The 20,865-nt window shown below is 34.1% G+C and overlaps 1 protein-coding gene and 1 pseudogene across 1 annotated transcript; one reads left to right on the forward strand and one right to left on the reverse strand.

Moving 5' to 3' along the window:
• The first annotated feature begins 5,153 nt into the window (after positions 1 to 5,153).
• On the forward strand, positions 5,154 to 7,731 carry LOC107936494 (probable WRKY transcription factor 21). Its single transcript, XM_016869224.2, has 3 exons — positions 5,154 to 6,407; positions 6,489 to 6,614; positions 7,316 to 7,731. Exons 1-3 carry the CDS (start codon positions 5,707 to 5,709, stop codon positions 7,458 to 7,460), a joined length of 972 nt encoding a protein of 323 aa, XP_016724713.2. The 5' UTR covers positions 5,154 to 5,706; the 3' UTR covers positions 7,461 to 7,731.
• A 3,560-nt stretch (positions 7,732 to 11,291) lies between these two features.
• LOC121205084 (uncharacterized) lies at positions 11,292 to 20,524 on the reverse strand (annotated as a pseudogene).
• Positions 20,525 to 20,865: the final 341 nt, after the last annotated feature.

Genomic DNA, 20,865 nt, shown 5'->3' on the forward strand with positions numbered 1-20,865 from the left:
CACCTCTTGTTGATGCTATGCAATAGCATCGGGTCATTGGTAAATTACAATTTTTATCCATTATCAGACCAAATGTATCTTTTACTGTTAATAAACAATTATATTTCATGCGCCCATCAATGGAGAAATATTGGAAGGCTGTTAAACCAGTGCACTAGTGATCTGCCACAATTTACAGTTACAAATTAAGCTTTTTTCACGACTTAAGGAGCTTATATTCAAGTAGTTTTACATTTTTTATATTTGTTTTAAAATTATTTAGTTCTAAGTATAAATTGAATAAAACGAGCTTTTAGTGTGATTTTATGACCTATTAGGCTAATATGGGCCTAAGGGAAGACTAATATGTTGATTGTATGTGCAAGACATCATTTTAGGTCGATGAGTCTGTGGACTGTCTGGGATGTCGCAACACCCAACTTCGAAGCTAGCCAAGAGCATTCTACCATTGATGTCGTGACAACAAATCTTTCATGTCGCGACATCCAACTTCGAACCTGCTAAGGGGGTATTTTGTCAATGATGTCACGACACCAATCCTATGGTATTGCAACACCGGATCGACGAGGCCCAACTTACAGTCAAAGGTGTTTTCATTTGCACAATGATAATTAACACATTGAATAGCCTGTAACTTGACCCAATCTGGTCATCCAACCCTAGCACTATAAATATTAAGCTCTTGGGACCTTATTGGGGAGTTCAACAGATTTCCTCGTACAATTTTCAGTTCTTTTCAATGAATTAGGGTTTTTTTTATTTATGTTTGTTTAGTTCAAATCTTTCTATTTTGAAGTTGAAACAATAGCAAGAGGGGTATGTTCCGGACACGCGCTTCAATTGCTATTCGTCAATAAGCATTTTCTATCTCTTTTCTTATTCTTTTATTGATATCTCTTTCGTTAACTTAGTTAAGTGAATGTTTGTATGAATATTAGAATAAATTGGTGCTTTGCAAATATCTCGCATGAGTCAAATTTTTAAACTGGTGATTTGACTAAGTAAATAATAATAATCTAAAATTAAGTATTTATTCAAGAGACTTAGTATAATAGGATTGATGACCCTAGTAGAATATCTTAGATGAGTAGACCGAAAGGGTATCTTCTTGAGTAGACTTGTGCCAAACGGTGAGACTGAGAGGATATCTGTATGTTTAGGTGAGACCAAAAGGATATCTTAAGTGGTAATCCTTAATTAAAAGGAAACTGATAGAGTATTCCTAACTAAGGGTGGTAAATACTTACATTAATACTCTATTATGCTATCCCATCCTCCATGGATAAAGAAACTGATCAAGAAACAAATAAACCTAAAAACATAAACTTAACAAAAGAAAACGGTGAAAAACATGCCACTATGGGTAGACAAAACTTAGAGAGAAACGTGTCTGACAGGCATACTTTAAAACCACAAACATGGCTGTTTAATTTATTCATTCACCTAATTTTAGAAGGCTTGTTTTTTTTGGAAAAAGGGTGAAAATTCAAATTGGGTTTATATTTAGAAAGCAAAACCTCCCAAAAAGAACTTTTTATTTTGCATAATTGCTATGAAAATCTACGTGAATGTAAAAAGGTTATGAGTAAGGCCATTTTCGGAAGGAAATAAAAAAAAAAGTTAATATCTTAGTAAAAGTATAATGGAAGCTTATATATTCGAAATTAGATTGTATTTTATTCTCTTTATTAAAAAAATAAGTAAATTAGTCTATATACGTTAAATTAAAAAATAAACTGATATTTTCTGTTAAAATTTTCATTTTCTACTGTTAAAAATTTGCATGAATGACAAATAACGAAACAAGTACATGCCATGTGTACCTCATTCTGATGTGCAGAGACCAATTTTTAATAGTAGAAATGGTTAATAGAAGGATTAGTTTGCTATTTGATCTAATATAAATAGATTAATTTATTATTTTAAACAAAAGCATGAAATAACTTAAAAGCACGGATTATAAAGAAAACAAAATTAAACAAAAGCCATAGAATAACTTTAAAAAAGGAGTAAACTATACAATTAGTCACTAAATTATGGATAAGTTCTCGTTGTGATCATTTAACTAAAAAAGTTACAATTTAGTCAATGAACAATTCGAAAGGTATCATTTTAGTCACCGAACTATCCAAAAGTTTTTATTTAAGTCATTGGGTTGTTAAGTTTTTTTTTTTGAAGTTTTGCCAACGAGCTCCAAGTGATGATTTGATAATTGGTAGGTAGATCAATACTCATTGACAAGTAGAAGAATATACCTTAGATTCAAGTCAATTTAATGGTCAATGTCAAAGATTGAAGAAAAAAGTTATTTGGATTTTGGTTCATAGATTCATAATGTCCAAAACTATTTCATGAAAAAAAAACTGAACTATATAAGAGAAGAGGAAAGAGAGCTTTTGATTAGTGCAAATAGTGTAAACAGATAAAGCTATATAGTATTGATTTTAATAGCTCAGTCACTTAAGTAGTACATTGAACAAATTGTAACTTTTTTAAATGAAGTGACCAAAACGAAAACTCACCCATAGTTTAGTGACTAAAGGAGTAATTTACCTTAAAAAATAAAAGAAAAGAGTAAAAGAATAATTTACCTAAATTGTAAATAAGTGTTTCAAATAGATAATACCATGTTTCAAAAAACTATAATGTGAATATGATTATTTAATTATTTTTAATCTCATCTTTTTATAATATATATGATGCGGATCGAAAAATATGATAAATAATTATCCATTCGATCACCTCCATTAATCCTTAAATCATCTTGTTGAGTAATATTTTTCTCGTATGTTATTGATAAGAATATTCAGGTATTTATACATGTTACAGATACTATTACAGGTCATGATAGGGCTCCACTATTTTGTCTTGATCCCACTACCTCTAGTATTGACATTTACTGCGAACTCTAGGTTTATTGGGAACGTGTCTACGGAGCATGCGGTCCTTTCTGCTACTGGAACTGACATTCTGGGCAAGCTCCATACCCGCTGGATACGTGTCTAGGTGGCTTGCAAAGCACGCGATCCTTTTTGCGAGCTCCTTGGGTGTATGCGAGTTGAGATGATGGCCTTGCGTTATGAGTTAGGTTTGTGAACTCGCATTGTTGTCCTCTTCATGGCTTGTTTCGCGCTCAATCTTTTGATGGGACCTATCTGAATCATGGGTTGAAGACCTGAATCCCTAATAGGACTCAAGTCGGTGATTTCATCTTAATCTATATTCCTTTAATGCTAGAAAAATCATTTAATGAAAATAAGTAAAAAGATAATGAATAGAATAAAAAAATAAATGGGAAATTAGAATGATGCGAAATAGTATTTTTATTAATTATTATTTGTTGCCGTCTCAAATATGGTATTATCTTAAATAAATTTGCAAAATTGGTTTACAGGGTTAACCATGAAAATGATAATCATCCATAAATGAGATAAGATAATTAGAAATCAAAGTACCAAATAGCTCTTGGAGACTATTAGTGTTTTAATCCTATTTGTACTCCCCCTTCATTTTAATTTAGATTCACCTAGAATTTATTTATTTATTTCAATTTTCTGATTTTGTCATTCTAATTTAATTTGTTTAAAAAATAAAAAAATGTAGTTGGCTCACTTTATATTTGTACTCATTTTGATTTAGATATAAAAAAGTAAAATTTAATTCTAATTTAGAATATAAGAAAGTAAAAAATAGTAAAATAGAGAAATAATTAAAAAAAAGTAAAAAATGTATGGGTCGTCAACTGCAACAAAACTTTCAAAAAGGAAATTGATGGCATCCAATAAAAACAACTTTTAAATGTCAATTGGAAACTAAGCCTTCAACTTTGTAACTGATGTAATAAACAAAATTGAAATTAATTTATTTTATTGTTTAAGAAAATATTAATTTTTCACTTTACTATTTTAGAAATTTGTCAGATCAATAATTTATATTTAATAAATTAATAAAAATCAATTGTTTGAAATTCACATGTTTATGATAATTGGAGATAAAAGTACTTTGAACCTTGCTTTAGTAAATCATTTATTAAAAGAGTTAGTAAATTAATTATTATATGTTAAATTGTTTATGGTTCGAGTTGGATTGATGCTCGATTTTAAAAAAACTTTTAAGCCTGGGCTATGGTTCGCTCGACTTACCCAAAAAGTCCAATTCACTATTCAAAATAATAAAATATTAAAAAATATATATTTTAATAGATATTTTATATACTATTATAATTAAATTTAATTAATTATTATTTAAATTGAATTCGGACTAAGCCAAGTAGACCCAATATGCGAAAATTCTTGTCCAAGCCTGGCCCGACTGGGGGGCTACCCTGTCTTTGGATAGGTCTAGTTGAATCAAAAAATAAATTGATCTTTCTGTTAAAAATTCTATCAGTTTTTACTGATAAGAGTTGACGTGATTGATGGAGTAATCAGATAACGACACTTGACGTGCCATGTGTACTATTTTGACATAAAAAGACTAATTCAAGTAAAATGATAAAATTTTTAATAGAAGAGACAGATGAAATTTTTAATGTGAGGGACTAATTCAAACAACCAAACAATAATAGTATAAATAGATGAAATTTTTATTAAAATAACTAAATCATACATAAACTACTTTGTCAATTTTTATTTAGAGAGGTAGAATGGAGTCGGGCTCCTAATGCAAGGTTTTCAGTATACTCTTACCAACAATTAGATCATAATTTTAATTTTCATTAAATATAAAAATTAAATTAATATAAAAAGTAAATTAAAATAAAAAATAAATTTTATTTTATTTTCATAAAATAAAGAGATGATATTTCTAATTAAACCTAGAAAACCAAGTGTTGATCAGTTTCCCAATAAACCCTCCCCCATTTTATTTTCGCACTAACTAGGAAACATCAAAGCACATCTGGCTATGGAAGAAGTACTAAAAGCTGGAGCTTGAAAATGGTAGTTTTATAAACAAAAGAATAGTATTTAATTCGAAAAAAAAAAGAAGATTAGCACTAATTAAAGCTAGCAATTTGCCGAAGACGAAAAAAAAAGAATAAAACCAAAGTCTTTGTGTAGGACCCACCTTCAAATCTGTGACAGAGATGGCAGAGTTTCGTTTCTTCAGCTGAGTTTCCTAATATACTGCTCAAAAGTCTCAAACACTCCCCCTTTATTTATTTATTATTATTCTTTCTCTCAATTGAATTTCTCTAGTTGGGGTGTTTCTCTATCTAGAATTTCATTTTTTTAATATTGTTTTAGTAGGGAAAGGAAAGTTGGGTCCTTTGTTTTGTTCTTATGGCTGTTCTTGAATTCTCCCAAAGCCAAAAACAAAGTCTTCCCTTTCACACTTTTCAAGTTTCAATCTAAAAAGAACATGGGAAGCAGAATCTAGGGTTTGACAACACCAAGTCTTAACAAGGTCTGTTTTTTTCTTTTCTTTTGGGGGTATTTTCCCTTTTGTTTGCTCATTGATCCTTTGCCTGTTTCTGTTCTTCTTCGTCTTCTAGGGAAAAAGATTTGTCCCTTAAAGCTAAATTTGGTTTGAATTCTGTTTGAAAAAGGTCCTTGTTTGGTCTTTGGATGATCTCAAAATTGAAATTTGAGTGATGGCTTTTTTTGTTTTCCTTTAAAGATCTAGTTTTTTAGTGAAACTTCGTTGCTGTTTTTGTTTGGTTAATTTTGAGTTTGGGGTTTTGGATTTGGGGGGTTAAGGTTATACATGGAGGAGGTTGAGGAAGCTAACAAGGCAGCAGTGGAGAGCTGCCATAGGGTTTTGAGTATTTTATCTCAGCCTAAAGATCAGATTCAATATAGAAATTTAATGGCTGAAACTGGGGAGGCTGTTTTTAGGTTCAAAAGGGTAGTTTCTCTTTTAAACACCGGTTTTGGACATGCAAGAGTGAGGAAGCTAAGGAGATTAGATACCCCTTTTCCTCAAAGCATCCTTATGGATAATCCACACCATAAGGTTATCCATGAAAGCTCAGTTAAAGAACTGAGTTCACATGCCAAAAATTGTCTTTATTTAGGGAACCAACACCAAACAGCCCAGCCAGCATCATCAGGGCACTACCGTATCCTCCAACAACATCAACAACAGCAGCAGCTTAGACAAAGATTACAGCTCCAACAACAGCAAATGAAACATCAAGCTGAGATGATGTTTAGGAAGAGTAATAGTGGGATTAGCTTGAACTTTGATAACTCTAGCTGTACACCTACCATGTCATCAACTAGGTCTTTCATTTCTTCTTTGAGCATGGATGGTAGTATAGCCAATGGTGGGGGTTCCTTCCACTTCAATGGAGGGTCTCGTTCCTCGGATCAGGGTTCCCAGCACAAGAAGAAGTGCTCTGGTAGGGGTGACGATGGGAGTGTTAAATGTGGAAGTAATGGTAAATGCCATTGCTCCAAAAAGAGGTTAGATTATCTCTATAGGATCATGCTCTTGATATTAGTTCTCATAATTGCTTTCCTTAATTGGTTACTCTTTGTTGGCAGGAAACATAGAGTAAAGAGATCGATTAAGGTGCCTGCAATTAGTAACAAGCTAGCTGATATTCCTCCTGATGATTATTCATGGAGGAAGTATGGGCAGAAGCCAATCAAGGGTTCTCCTCACCCTAGGTAATGATCATCATCAGACTGAGGTTTGATATATTATTGTGTGAATTTTGGTTTTGCTTGTAGCATTACGAGTATAAGTTTGCATTGGAACTTTTAGATTGAAACAGACTAGTATTGAAACAAAATGATCTTAGTGTCTCTATGATTATCACTTCCATTAGAAGAAATTGTTATATATAGACTCGAAGTGGATTGACGAAGAGCATTTTAGGGTTCATCGTTGCATTTATGATTGAATGTGACAATGTCACTAATGTTTCAATATTAGGAAAAGCATCCATTATTTTTGGTTTAGCTTAACTTTTGTTGAAAATTATTTGTACTACCAAATCTCAGCCACTTTCCATTAGATAATATTAGTCAAGATTTATGCTTTTATTGCATCGAGTGGTTACCTTAGTCTCAAAGATATTTAAAGGAAACTTTTTGAGTGTTGGAGGATTTCGTCCCTTGATGAAGAGAAAACTTAGATGATGCAGGGAGGTTCGAGAATAGTTAAACCTTTCCCTTTCTTCCAACATATCACATAGCCAAGTAGCGATGCATTTATATCTCCTTTGTTCGATTTGGTGACTAGCGATAATTCTTGACCCAGTTGCATGCTTACAGTGTTTATAGGAAGCTTGTTATAATTTAATTTGCGTTTAGTGAAATTCGTCTACATTTATCAACTTATGAGGCATTTCTTTTATCCGATGCAGGGGATATTATAAATGTAGCAGTATGAGAGGTTGCCCTGCAAGGAAGCATGTAGAGAGGTGCTTGGAAGAACCATCCATGCTTATTGTTACCTATGAAGGTGAACATAACCACCCAAGGTTACCATCGCAATCAACGACAACATAGTCTCTCCGGGCTTAAGATCACTATCAAGCCTTCAATCAGTTACCTTAGTGTCAATGGTTGGCTTGATTTGCTCCTGTACATATTTTTGCATGGTTTCAAGCATGGGGTATTATGGAGCAGTTCTTTTTTAGTACAGGAGGACCAAAAAGAAAAAAATAGTAGAATTGGGGGTTCAAATTGTAAGAACTATTTTCATCTTCCATTACAATTAGTGCTTCAAAAAGGTTAGAACTTTTTTGAATTGAATGAAAATGCCATCGATGCTGTTCAAGGTTCTGGTTAGTAGTTTTAACTTTTGACCATGGTAGGCTTTTTATTTATTTATTTATTTATTGAAATGATTCAAAATGATTTGCATTTTGGTACATACATACAGCTGGAAACTCTGGAATGACATGACAGAACAGATGGTGTTGAAAACAGGTTTGAGTTTCTGATTTTTTTGTTGAAACAATCCATTGTATGTTGTTATCTGTTTTTGGTCTCTCACGTGAAGAATTATTGAAGTCAACATCCTGGTGAGTTTGGAACAATGCATGTGATTTATGTTGAATCAAAGATTTGACAACATCAAATCTTTGGATTCAACCAGAACAACTACCTCCCTCTCTTTTATCTCAAAAACAAAAGATACATCCTAAAAGAATCTGTGAGTTTTCAGTTTTTATTTTTAACTAGTATGATTTTACCTGAATATTTGGTTTGATACTCTGTTACTAATTCTTCCTTCGTTTCTGGTAAATTGTAATTAGAAAAAACCATATCAACTGTACTTGTTAGATAATTATAGTCCATTATAACATCACTGTTTCCATTGCTAGTTTAAAACTATACATGAGATTTTCATCTTATACGGCTCCTTGTGGGTCACAAATACAAATAAATTTAAGGACCGAATCAGTATTATTTATTTTTATATGGTTGTAGAATAGATAGAGAAAAAATGGATTGGAAGGTCCAAAATTATAGAGTAAAATTTTAAAGGATATAATTAAGTTTTTGTCTGTTTGATACCTAGTTCTCATACTTTTATTTTTAGAAATCTAGTTTCTCCACTTTTCGAATTTAAAAATTCGGGTTTGGTTATCAACATCGTTAAAATTCTTTTGTTAAATTCGTTAGTACGAGGTTTTGAAAATTTTTAAAAAAAATTCATTTAAGAGTCGCATAAAAAATGACAAGCATTCATTGGTAATGGACTTGAATTTAACATAGAATTTTAATAGCGTTAGTAATTCTTAAAATTCACATAAGCATTTGAATTAGAATAAATTATTTAAGTGTAGTAGACTGACTAAAACTGAAATTTTGACCATTATTATACAATCTCAAAAAAAAAAGGGATTAGAATTGAAAGTTAACCATCATTTCAAAATTTCAAAAAAAAAAAAGAAAAAAAAGAAGAAGAGAAGACAAATAGGTATAGATATTTAAAAGTGGCGGTAAATCCAAGCCCAGTTTGTTGAGTAATGGGCCTTAAGATTTAATCCACTAAGAACCTGGAAATGGAATGTCCAAAACTTGTTCACTCCATTACATATACATTGATAATGAATGGAACTTGATTTCAGTTTTATTCACTTCTCAAAATAAACAAAACATAAAAACTTACCATTAATCTTTTGTTTTGGGTTAAAATGTCTTAAATTAAATCATTAAGGATCAAATATTAAAAAAATATTTAATCAAGAGGTATAAAGACCTTAAAGTAAATTATTAGTTTTTTTGAGAGGCTAAAATATTAAAATTTTTAAAGAGTACCAAAAACCCATGCTTCTCTCTTGAATATGGGATATAAATAATTAGGTTTAAAATTTTAAAGATGATATTTATATTTATATTTAAGTTGGTGTTGGATACAAATATTAAATATGCAGGGGAAAAAATTGAATTATAAACTTTTGCGATGTCAAATATAGATTTTATTATGTATTAATTTATTAATTTATTATTTTTAGGGGATTAAATTGAATATTTTTCATTTTTTTGAGGGTCAAAACTTAATTTTCCTCTATATTAACTTATAATTTGAAGAGGGGGCAGCTGAGCAAACAGGCCTCGTCTTTATGGGACTTTAGACAAAGTCTACCTTTGGTTCGTAATTGATAGCTCTTGTTCCATGCCAATTAGGCCGCCAAAAAGACTTTAAAATCAACGCAATCCTCCAAATTAATAGCTTTAGTTCCATGCCTATACAATATCATGCTTATCAACATTCTCGGTGTATCAAATATAAATATTTTATCTGTAAAAACGAATCGTTAGTTAATTGAATCAGATTACAATCAATTCATCATAACAACAATGGGTTGATATGATAATTTGAAGGAGTTCAGTTTAGGCTCATACAACTGTCGCTATACATCAATTTAACAGTTCTTAAAATGGAGAAAAAAAGACCCAAGTCCTTGATGACGGTAGCTAGGGGAAAAAACAAGCACATGCAGGCAGGCAGGCAGCACAACTTTTGTCGAAAAAAATGAAAGAATAATTAATGTTGCAGCGAATTTGGAATCTTGTAATAAAAACACTTTCAATATACCAAAATGTCGTAAAACTGGAATGATTGTGGTTTTGTCTTGGTTGCTGGTACATTCTTCTCAAATGGTAAAAAAGGAGAACTATTCTCACTGATTTGGATGAGGTTTAGGCTACAAAAAGGGACTTGGAGGACAAAAATCTTTTACCTACTCTTACCCTATCCAATGATGTTTTTCTTCCGTAACATTCATTATTTTTTTGTGTTATTTGAAATCTCTTAAGTAATTTTTTGAATAAAAAAAACATCACTCAAAGACCTTTGCCACTTATTTAGAAATACAATCTAACTTGACTCCAAATATAGTTAAGACTAATTTAGAAATCCAATCTAACTTGACTCTAAATATAGTTAAGACTAACGTGTTAATTGAACTCTAAGGTCTTAGACCAATGTATATATATGTATAGGCTAAAAGTTTATATTATATATAAAATTACGTAACGAATATATTTGTAAAATGTTGATATTAATAATAAATAAGACTTTGGTTTAATGGGATGGGTTCAAATTTTATTATGTGTATATATATTTTTATATAAAAGATATAAGATCACAAAAACATCCTCCAAATAAACATTTTACTTTAAAAAGTAAGGATATTTTTGTCTTTTTTCAACTAAATTAATACATGATTAATTCGTGATACCAACTCAATAAAAAAAGTTTAAGTTAGACGAGATCTTAAGCAACCATCCAATTATCGGCTAAGGAGCTAAGTCATTTGGCATAAAATGTTTCTGACAAAACCCAACAATCTTAGTAGGATGGACCTTAAGCAATTATGGTTGCAGAGCTTATAAACCGGTCACTAAGTAAATAGGTAGGCCAACACACCAATATGTGCAGACAATAACCATTCATCAGGCAATCTTCTGAGCAAACTGAGTGCTTGGTATGTATGACTCTCCTCCCATCTACCTATACTCTCTGCATTCTTACCACTTCAAAATGACTTGCCTTCCTATTTTATCTTCAGTTTTTATTGACTTAAGTATCAAACTCCAATTCGGTTTTATCCACCATTCTCAACCAATCACCTTTAAACCCTACCCATATATAACCAACACATCAAATATACATATACATATATATGATACAAGTAAAGAGAATGATTATGTTGGTATTAGAAACCAGGTAAAAATAAAAGAAACTGCTCTTCTTTGATTTATGAAACTTGCTTTATTACATGCTCACTTGAAATCCTTTTATATAGACTTCCTCAATTGCTCTTAACAGCTTAACAATATTCAACAGCTAAACAGCTAATTAACAGACTAACAACTAACAATCTAACTAACTGATCCTTTACATTCATCCAACTCTCCAACTGAGAAGACTCGGAGAAACTTGCGAAACCGCGGAAACAACGTCGCAGATAACGGTTTCGTGAAAATATCGGAAGCTTGGTCACAAGCGGGAACTTCACTCACAAAAATGGACCCATCCGCAACTTTCTCACGGACAAAAAATAAGTCAAGCTCAACATGCTTAAACTTGGAATGGAGCACAGGATTGGCCGCAACAGCAACAGCACCTAAACTGTCACACCAAATAGTAGGAGTATCAGTGGACTTGAGATGTAGTTCCTGAAGTAGTGAAAGCAACCACATAACTTCACTAGTGGCGGTGGCAAGACTCTTGTATTCTGCTTCGGCCGTAGAACGGGAAACCACTTGCTGCTTTTTAGATCCTCAAGACATAGGAGCAGCCCCAAAATAAACACAGAATCCTGAAGTGGAACGACGATCATTGAAGTCCAACCCCTAATTTGCATCCGCATAGGCAGTCAGGGATAAACGATCAGTCGGCTGAATGACGATTCCAAAATCAATAGTACCGCATAGATACCGTAAAATTCGTTTCAAAGCAGTTATGTGCAGACTAGTAGGGCTGTGCATAAATTGACAGATCCTGTTCACAGCGTATGTTATACCAGGATGAGTAAGGACAACATATTTGTAGCGACCTAAAAATTTGGCAATAGGCGCTATTTGAAATGATTATTGAAAAATTAAAGTTTCAAATTTTATTTACAAAAGAGGAGTCGCCACCGATCTTTTTTAGGTGTGATCGGACACCAAATAAAATCCTTTTTTAGAAGAATTTTTTTAAACTTTTCTAAAAAAAGAGAGACAATTTTAGATCCACGTCAAAATCCAGAGAAAATTAGGGTCCGGGAGTCGGTTACGCGCGAGGAAGGTATTAGCACCCTCGCGACGCCCAAAATTGGTATCTCGTTAAACGCATGTTGTCTTAATTTTCAAAAATACGAGTTCCATTTAATATTTAGTCGTGATCCGATTGAAATACGAGAACCCCTTTTTTTTAAAAAAAACACGAGAATTTTGAAGCGCAGTATTTCTTTTTTAAAACGAAAGTTTTTTTTTTTAAAATACGAGAATTTTTGAAAACACGAGAATTTGTAAACACGAATATTTTAGAAACACGAAAATTTTTGGAAAAAAACGAAATTTTCTTAAAACACGACATTTTTTTTTGAAACACGGGAATTTTTAAAACAAGACATTTTTTTGAAACAAAATTTTTTCTTAAAAAAAAATTTTAAATACGAGAATTTTTAAAACACGAAAATTTTTAAAACACGGAAATATTTTTTTTAAAACACGAATTTTTTTTTTTGAAAACAAGAAAATTTTTGAAACACTAGAATTTTGAAAACACGAAGATTTTTGAAACATGAGAATTTTTAAAAGCACGAGGATTATTGAAAGCACGAAGATTTATAAAAAACGACAATTTTTGAAATACGAGAAATTTTTTAAACGCGAAAATTTTTTTCAAACACGAAAACTTTTGAAAACGCGAAAATTCGAAAATTTCTAAAATACGAGTAATTTTTAAAGATTCGAAAATTTGAAACAAGAATTTTTTTTTTAGAAAAACGTACCATATTTAACACGAATCGATGATATTCACCCCAACATGGCAATGAAATCGACGAATTAGTGTCAAACCAATTCAATTTAATATTTAATCGGGTTGTATTAAAACACGAGAAAATTTTTTTGAAACACGAGGATTTTTGAACATTTTTTATTTTTAAAACGGGTCCCGAATTTAACATAAGCCATCGATATTCACCCAACATAGCGATGAATTCGGTGACTCGATGCTAAACCGATTCGTTGCCTTATTTATTAAAATTATTTAAAATAAAGTAAAATTAAAATTTAATTAAATTGTAAATATAAATACAAAAATATAAAAATATATAAAATGCATAAAATGCTAATAATATTAAAATGAAATAACATAAAAATACGAGCATTAAATTAAAAGAGAAATAAATAAAATTACCGAAAAATCTAAAACACGAGCTTCGCCGAACGGGTTGCTAAAATTGAACCCCCTTTTCTTCTTTTTTCTTTTTTCTTTTTCCTTTTTCTTTTTTCTTTTTTCTTCTTTTTCTTCCTTTTTTTTTTGCTGGGCTGCCTTGTTGGGCTGGCCTGCGCGGGCCTGCTGGCTGGTGGCCTGTTGGCTGCTTGTTGGGCTGCTGGAATTGGGCCTATTGTTGGCCTGCCTTTTTTTTTTGTGCTGCTTCTTTCCCTTCTTTTTTTTGCTTTTTTTTTGCTTTGATTTTTTTTTGGGCTTGTTTCTTTTTTTTTGTTTTTTCTTGGGCTGCTGGGTCGGATCGGGTCGTAGGTGGGTCGGGTCGGGTTGACCCGACTGTTATAATATTTTTTATTATTTCTTTTTTTTCTTTCTTTCTTCTTCCTCTTTTCTTCTTCCTTCTTCTTCCTTCTTCTTCTTCAAAGTCTAGCCTCCACCACCGCTTGCGCCGCCGCTACCTCCTCCGACGCCGGTACTCTTTCTTTTCTTCTCCTCTTTCTCTTTTCTTCTCTTTTCTTCTTTTTCCTTCGAAAAAATCTCTCTTTTGCAAGTTTTTTTTTATTTTTTTCGTGGGTGTCCTCATTTTTGGAGTTTAAACTCCTTTTTATAGTTGGTTTTGCTTCTTTTTTGCAGGTAGCAAGTGGGGAAGGAGCAGCCACCCATGTTTATGGCCTGAAAATCTGGAAGTGGGTGCCCCAAATCATGTAACTTGTCTGAAGGACCAAATCGCAAATGCAGCAAAACTTCTGGGGCTAAATGTAATTTTTAGAAAATTTAGGATTAAAATGAAATTTAATGAAAGTTTAGGGGTCTAAGTGAAATTTAAAGAAAGTTTAAGGGTCAAAATGAAATTTAGGAAAAGTTTAGGTGTCAAAATGCAATTTTTATTTTTAAAATTTTTTTTTTTTGAAATTTTGAAAATTAAACACAAACTCTAGTCGGACAAAAATTTAGTGCTTACAACTGCCCCTCTTTGCTTATCATTGTGAAACAAGGATAGTGCAAAGACTTAAAAGCACTAAATTTTGTTCAATTGTCCAATCTTTATTCTTTACTCGGCATGTGATCCTGAGCTCAACTCATTTCTCGCAATATGAATTGACTATTTAAAACTAGACATTAAAAATAGAAATTGAAAATAGCTCAGCACGTGAGCCAAGGCTCAACTCACTTCTCGCAATATGAGTTGATTTTTGAAAACAGAATTTGCAAAAGGCTCAACTCACCTCTCGCAATATGAGTTGATTTTTGAAAAATAGAAAAAGGCTCAACTCACCTCTCGCAATATGAGTTGGTTTTTGAAAAATAGAAATTAAAAGGCTCAACTCACCTCTCGCAATATGATTGATTTTTGAAAAACAGAAATTAAAAGGCTCAACTCACCTCTTGCAATATGAGTTGATTTTTTTTTTTGAAACACAGAAATTAAAAATAGAAATTAAAAACAGAATTTGAAAAGACCTCAGCGTGTGGCCTGAGACTCAACTCACCTCTTGCAATATGAGTTGATTTGAAAAAGTAGAATTAGTAAAGCAGAAATTGAAAATACCTCAGCGTGCCTTGAGGCTCAACTCATCTCTCGCAATATGAGTTAAGTTTTGAAAAGCAGAAATTGAAAATACCTCAATGTGTCTTGAGGCTCAACTCATTTCTCGCAATATGAGTTGAATTTTGAAAACAGAAATTGAAATTACCTCAACGTGTCTTGAGGCTCAACTCATTTCTCGCAATATGAGTTGAATTTTGAGAAGCAGAAATTGAAAATACCTCAACGTGTCTTGAGGCTCAACTCATTTCTCGCAATATGAGTTGAATTTGAAAACAGAAATTGAAATTACCTCAACGTGTCTTGAGGCTCAACTCATTTCTCGCAATATGAGTTGAATTTTGAGAAGCAGAAATTGAAAATACCTCAACGTGTCTTGAGGCTCAACTCATTTCTCGCAATATGAGTTGAATTTTGAAAACAGAAATTGAAATTACCTCAACGTGTCTTGAGGCTCAACTCATTTCTCGCAATATGAGTTGAATTTTGAAAACAGAAATTGAAATTACCTCAACGTGTCTTGAGGCTCAACTCATTTCTCGCAATATGAGTTGAATTTTGAGAAGCAGAAATTGAAAATACCTCAACGTGTCTTGAGGCTCAACTCATTTCTCGCAATATGAGTTGAATTTTGAAAACAGAAATTGAAATTACCTCAACGTGTCTTGAGGCTCAACTCATTTCTCGCAATATGAGTTGAATTTTGAAAACAGAAATTGAAATTACCTCAACGTGTCTTGAGGCTCAACTCATTTCTCGCAATATGAGTTGAATTTTGAAAAGCAGAAATTGAAAATACCTCAGCGTGTCCTGAGGCTCAACTCATTTCTCGCAATATGAGTTGAATTTTGAGAAGCAGAAATTGAAAATACCTCAACGTGTCTTGAGGCTCAACTCATTTCTCGCAATATGAGTTGAATTTTGAAAACAGAAATTGAAATTACCTCAACGTGTCTTGAGGCTCAACTCATTTCTGCAATATGAGTTGAATTTTGAGAAGCAGAAATTGAAAATACCTCAACGTGTCTTGAGGCTCAACTCATTTCTCGCAATATGAGTTGAATTTTGAAAACAGAAATTGAAATTACCTCAACGTGTCTTGAGGCTCAACTCATTTCTCGCAATATGAGTTGAATTTTGAAAACAGAAATTGAAATTACCTCAACGTGTCTTGAGGCTCAACTCATTTCTCGCAATATGAGTTGAATTTTGAGAAGCAGAAATTGAAAATACCTCAACGTGTCTTGAGGCTCAACTCATTTCTCGCAATATGAGTTGAATTTTGAAAACAGAAATTGAAATTACCTCAACGTGTCTTGAGGCTCAACTCATTTCTCGCAATATGAGTTGAATTTTGAAAACAGAAATTGAAATTACCTCAACGTGTCTTGAGGCTCAACTCATTTCTCGCAATATGAGTTGAATTTTGAAAAGCAGAAATTGAAAATACCTCAGCGTGTCCTGAGGCTCAACTCATTTCTCGCAATATAAGTTGAATTTTGAAAACAGAAATTGAAATTACCTCAGCGTGTCCTGAGGCTCAACTCATTTCTCGCAATATGAGTTGATTTTTTTAACAACAGAAATTAAAATTACCTCAGCGTGTCCTGAGGCTCAACTCACCTCTAGCAATATGAATTGATTTTGAAAAACATAAATTAAAAGGCTTAACTCACCTCTCGCAATATGAGTCAATTTAAAACATAAACTAAAAATACCTTGGCGTGCCCCTAGGCTCAACTCACTTCTCGCAATATGAGTTGATTTTTGAAAAACAGAAATTAAAAGGCTCAACTCACCTCTCGTGATATGAGTTGATTTTCTTTGGAAAGCATGAACATTAAACATTAAAATACCCAAAACCAGTCTTTTGGTAGAACTCAGGTATCTTTTCCTTTGATTCAGTGCGACTCTCATTCAAGATTTCTTGCTCTGTTGGAGTACCTGTATATGCCATGTATCATTATATGCACATGTTTGTCTTAAATGCTTTTATGCCTACATGATTATGCGGTGCTCCTTAAGCATGTTTGTCGTATGTCCATTTAGCCACGATTGTTGAGGATCTGCGTTCATTGCTTTGATTCTCGACCTTCTCTTCAGGCCTCATACCTGTCTTCGAGCTTTACGAGTAATCGACGTTTCTCAGATATCACCCTTTTGCCCTTGGTTAAACTTTGTTCTTGCTTTGAAGATCTTGCACTTATCAAATTCTTATCCGGGTAATGCTTGACATTTCTTTTGTTTAGAGCATGTCATTTCACTATTTATCATTAAATAAACACATAATGAGATACATGAGAATGGTCAGGTAGGGACAAAAAGGATATCTCATATTCCTTGATTTCAAATGTGGCAAACAAAGAAAGTTAACCAATGAGAGTAAAAATGTCAAAAAGAAAGAAAAGGTCGTATACAACGGATACAAATGCTCTAGATATTCAACACATGAACTCTTCCACGTTCCTCAATCAATAATCTTTTCGAGCATGGCTTCTTGCGTAGAAAATTTTGAGCTTTCAGAAGTGCTTCAAATACTGTAGTCTCACTACTTGACCTACCGTTCGACCGCCAGGTTTGTTTCATTAGGACGCCCTCTCGGGTTTTCATCCTAATCTTTTTGTATTAATCAAGACGCCCTTTTCGGGTTTTCGCCCTGATCCCTTTTTTTTTTTTTAAGATGCCCTTTTCGGGTTTTCATCTTAAGCATAATATTTCTTCACCACATCTGAATTCACCGGATTCGGTAACTCCTTCCCATCCATCTCGGTAAGGATTAAAGCTCCTCCTGAGAATGCCTTTTTTACAACGTATGGTCCTTCCCAATTTGGTGCCCATTTTCCTCGTAGGTCTTTTTGTATTGGGAGAATCTTTCTTAGAACGAGTTCTCCTTATGGAACTCTCTTGGTCGTACCTTCTTGTCATGGGCTGCGATTATTCTCTTTTGGTACATTTGCCCATGACAAATTGCCCTTAGACGTTTTTCTTCAATGAGGTTCAACTGATCATATCGAGCTCGAACCCATTCTGCTTCTTCTAACTTTGATTCCATCAATACTCGCAGAGAGGGGATCTCAACCTCGATAGGTAGCACAGCTTCCATTCCATAGACTAGAGAGAAAGGAGTTGCTCCCGTAGATGTTCGCACAGATGTGCGATATGCAAACAAAGCAAATGGAAGTTTCTCGTGCCAATCTTTATATGTCTCAGTCATTTTCCCAATGATCCTCTTAATGTTCTTGTTAGCTGCTTCAACAGCCCCGTTCATCTTTGGGCGATAGGGCGAGGAATTATGATGCTTTATTTGGAACTGCTCGCACACTTCTTTCATCATCTTATTGTTCAGATTCGTGGCATTATCTGAGATGATTCTTTCAGGCAAACCATAACGGCAAATGATTTCCTTTTTCAAAAACTTGCACACTGCAGTCTTCGTCACATTGGCAAACGAAGCGGCTTCAATCCATTTTGTGAAGTAATCGATAACCACAAAAATGAATCGATGTCCATTTGAAGCTTTTGGAGAAATTGGCCCTATGACATCCATGCCCCACATAGAAAAAGGCCACGGAGAAGTCATGACATGAAGGGGTGAAGGGGCTACATGAATTTTATCGCCGTAGATTTGACATTTGTGGCATTTTCTGGCAACATTGATGCAGTCACTTTCCATTGTCAGCCAATAATAACCGAGTCTCATGATCTTTCTGGCCATATTGAAACCATTGGCATGCGTTTCGCAAATTCCCTCATGGACCTCTTCAAGTATTTTTCTGGTTTCAACATCGTCCACACATCTCAAAAGCATCTGATCCTTTCCTCTTTTATACAGGATATCCCCATCAAGAACAAATCCCGCTGCCATTCTTCTAATTGTTCTTTTATCGTTCTCATTCGCTTGTTCGGGATACCTTTGATTCTTGATATATTCTAAGATATCATGGAACCAAGGCCGTCCGTCTACTTCTTTCTCAATGCTACAACAGTGTGCAGGGACCTCGTATATGCTCATTTGAGGGGCATTATTTCTGCTTCTCTACTTGCTTTGAACATTGAAGCCAAAGTGGCTAGGGCATCAGCCAGTTGGTTCTCTTCTCGTGGGAAGTAATGAAAAGTTATTTCTTTGAATTCCTTGGTCAATCCAGCCACTAAATCACTGTACTTAATCAATTTTGAGTCCCTCACTTCCCATTCTCCACGGATTTGGTAAATCACTAGGGCTGAGTCCCCGTACACCTCCAAGATCTCGATGTTTCGTTCGATAGCTGCATGAAGCCCCATGATACAGGCCTCATATTCTGCGATATTATTGGTACAGAAGAAGTTCAGTCTTGCAGTGAACGGATAATGATTCCCGTCTGGTGATACCAGGATTGCTCCAATTCCATGCCCTAAAGCATTTGACGCACCATCAAAGCACATCTTCCATGACTTCTCTTTTGATGACTCAGATTCTATTTCTGTGATGCACATTAAGTCTTCGTCTGGGAAATCGAATCTTAAAGGCTCATATTCCTCTTTCGTTCGAGTTGCTAAGAAGTCAGCTATTGCGCTCCCTTTTATTGACTTCTGACTTACATAGGCAATGTCATATTCCGAAAGGAGGAGCTGCCATCGTGCCATTCTTCCTGATAGTGCCGACGATTCCATCATGTATTTTATTGGGTCCAGCTTTGAAATTAGCCATGTCGTGTGATACAACATATATTGTCTGAGTCTCCGAGCTACCCAAACCAGAGCGCAACAATATTTCTCAACGGACGAATATTTTGCCTCATATTCAGTGAACTTTTTGCTGAGGTAGTAGATCGCCTTTTCTTTCTTTCCTGACTCGTCATGTTGTCCCAGTACGCAACCCATTGAACTTTCGAACACTGTCAGATACAAAATTAATGGTCTTCCCGGAGTTGGCGGTACTAGCACTGGAGGACTGGACAAATATTGTTTTATCTTATCAAAGGTCACTTGGCATTCCTCGTTCCATTCTCCCGGGTTATGTTTTCGAAGAAGCCGAAAGATTGGGTCGCATTGGTTGGTAAGTTGAGCGATAAATCGGGCGATGTAATTTAATCTCCCTAAAAATCCTCTAACTTCCTTTTGCGTGCGCGGAGGTGGTAATTCTTGGATGGCTTTTATTTTATCTGGATCAACTTCGATACCTCTTTCACTGACAATGAAGCCTAGCAACTTTCCCGAGGTAGCCCCGAATGTACATTTGGCTGGATTAAGCTTTAGCTGAAACTTTCTCAGCCTTTCGAACAACTTCTTGAGGTTCATTACATGCTCTTCTTCTCCTCGAGATTTAGCAATCATATCGTCGACGTAGACCTCTATTTCTTTATGCATCATGTCATGGAATAACGTCACCATAGCCCTCTGATATGTTGCCCCAGCATTCTTTAACCCGAATGGCATCACCTTGTAGCAGAACGTTCCCCACATTGTTATGAAGGTAGTTTTCTCCATATCCTCAGAAGCCATCTTGATCTGATTATACCCCGAGAATCCATCCATGAAAGAAAACAATGAATGTTTTGCTGTGTTGTCCACCAACGTGTCAATATGTGGCAAGGGAAAATTATCTTTTGGGCTTGCTCGATTTAGGTCACGGTAATCCACGCACATTCGTACTTTTCCATCTTTCTTTGGTACCGGGACTATGTTAGCCACCCATTCTGGATATTTGGAGGCTTGTAGGAAGCCAGCGTCAAATTGCTTCTTGACTTCCTCTTTTATTTTCAACAGCATTTCGGGCCTCATCCGTCTTAATTTTTGCTGGATGGGCTTGATTCTGGCTTTAATGGGAGCTTATGGACCACTAAATCTTCATCTAGCCCTGGCATGTCCTGGTATGACCACGCGAAAACATCTTTGTATTCGCGGAGTAAAGTGATCAAACTACGCCTGGTACTTTCTGAAATAGAAGTCCCAATCTTCACTTCCTGTTTCCTCTCTTCAGTGCCAAA

The sequence above is a fragment of the Gossypium hirsutum genome, chromosome A08 (assembly GCF_007990345.1).
Source record: "Gossypium hirsutum isolate 1008001.06 chromosome A08, Gossypium_hirsutum_v2.1, whole genome shotgun sequence".
NCBI classification, from domain to species: Eukaryota; Viridiplantae; Streptophyta; class Magnoliopsida; order Malvales; family Malvaceae; genus Gossypium; species Gossypium hirsutum.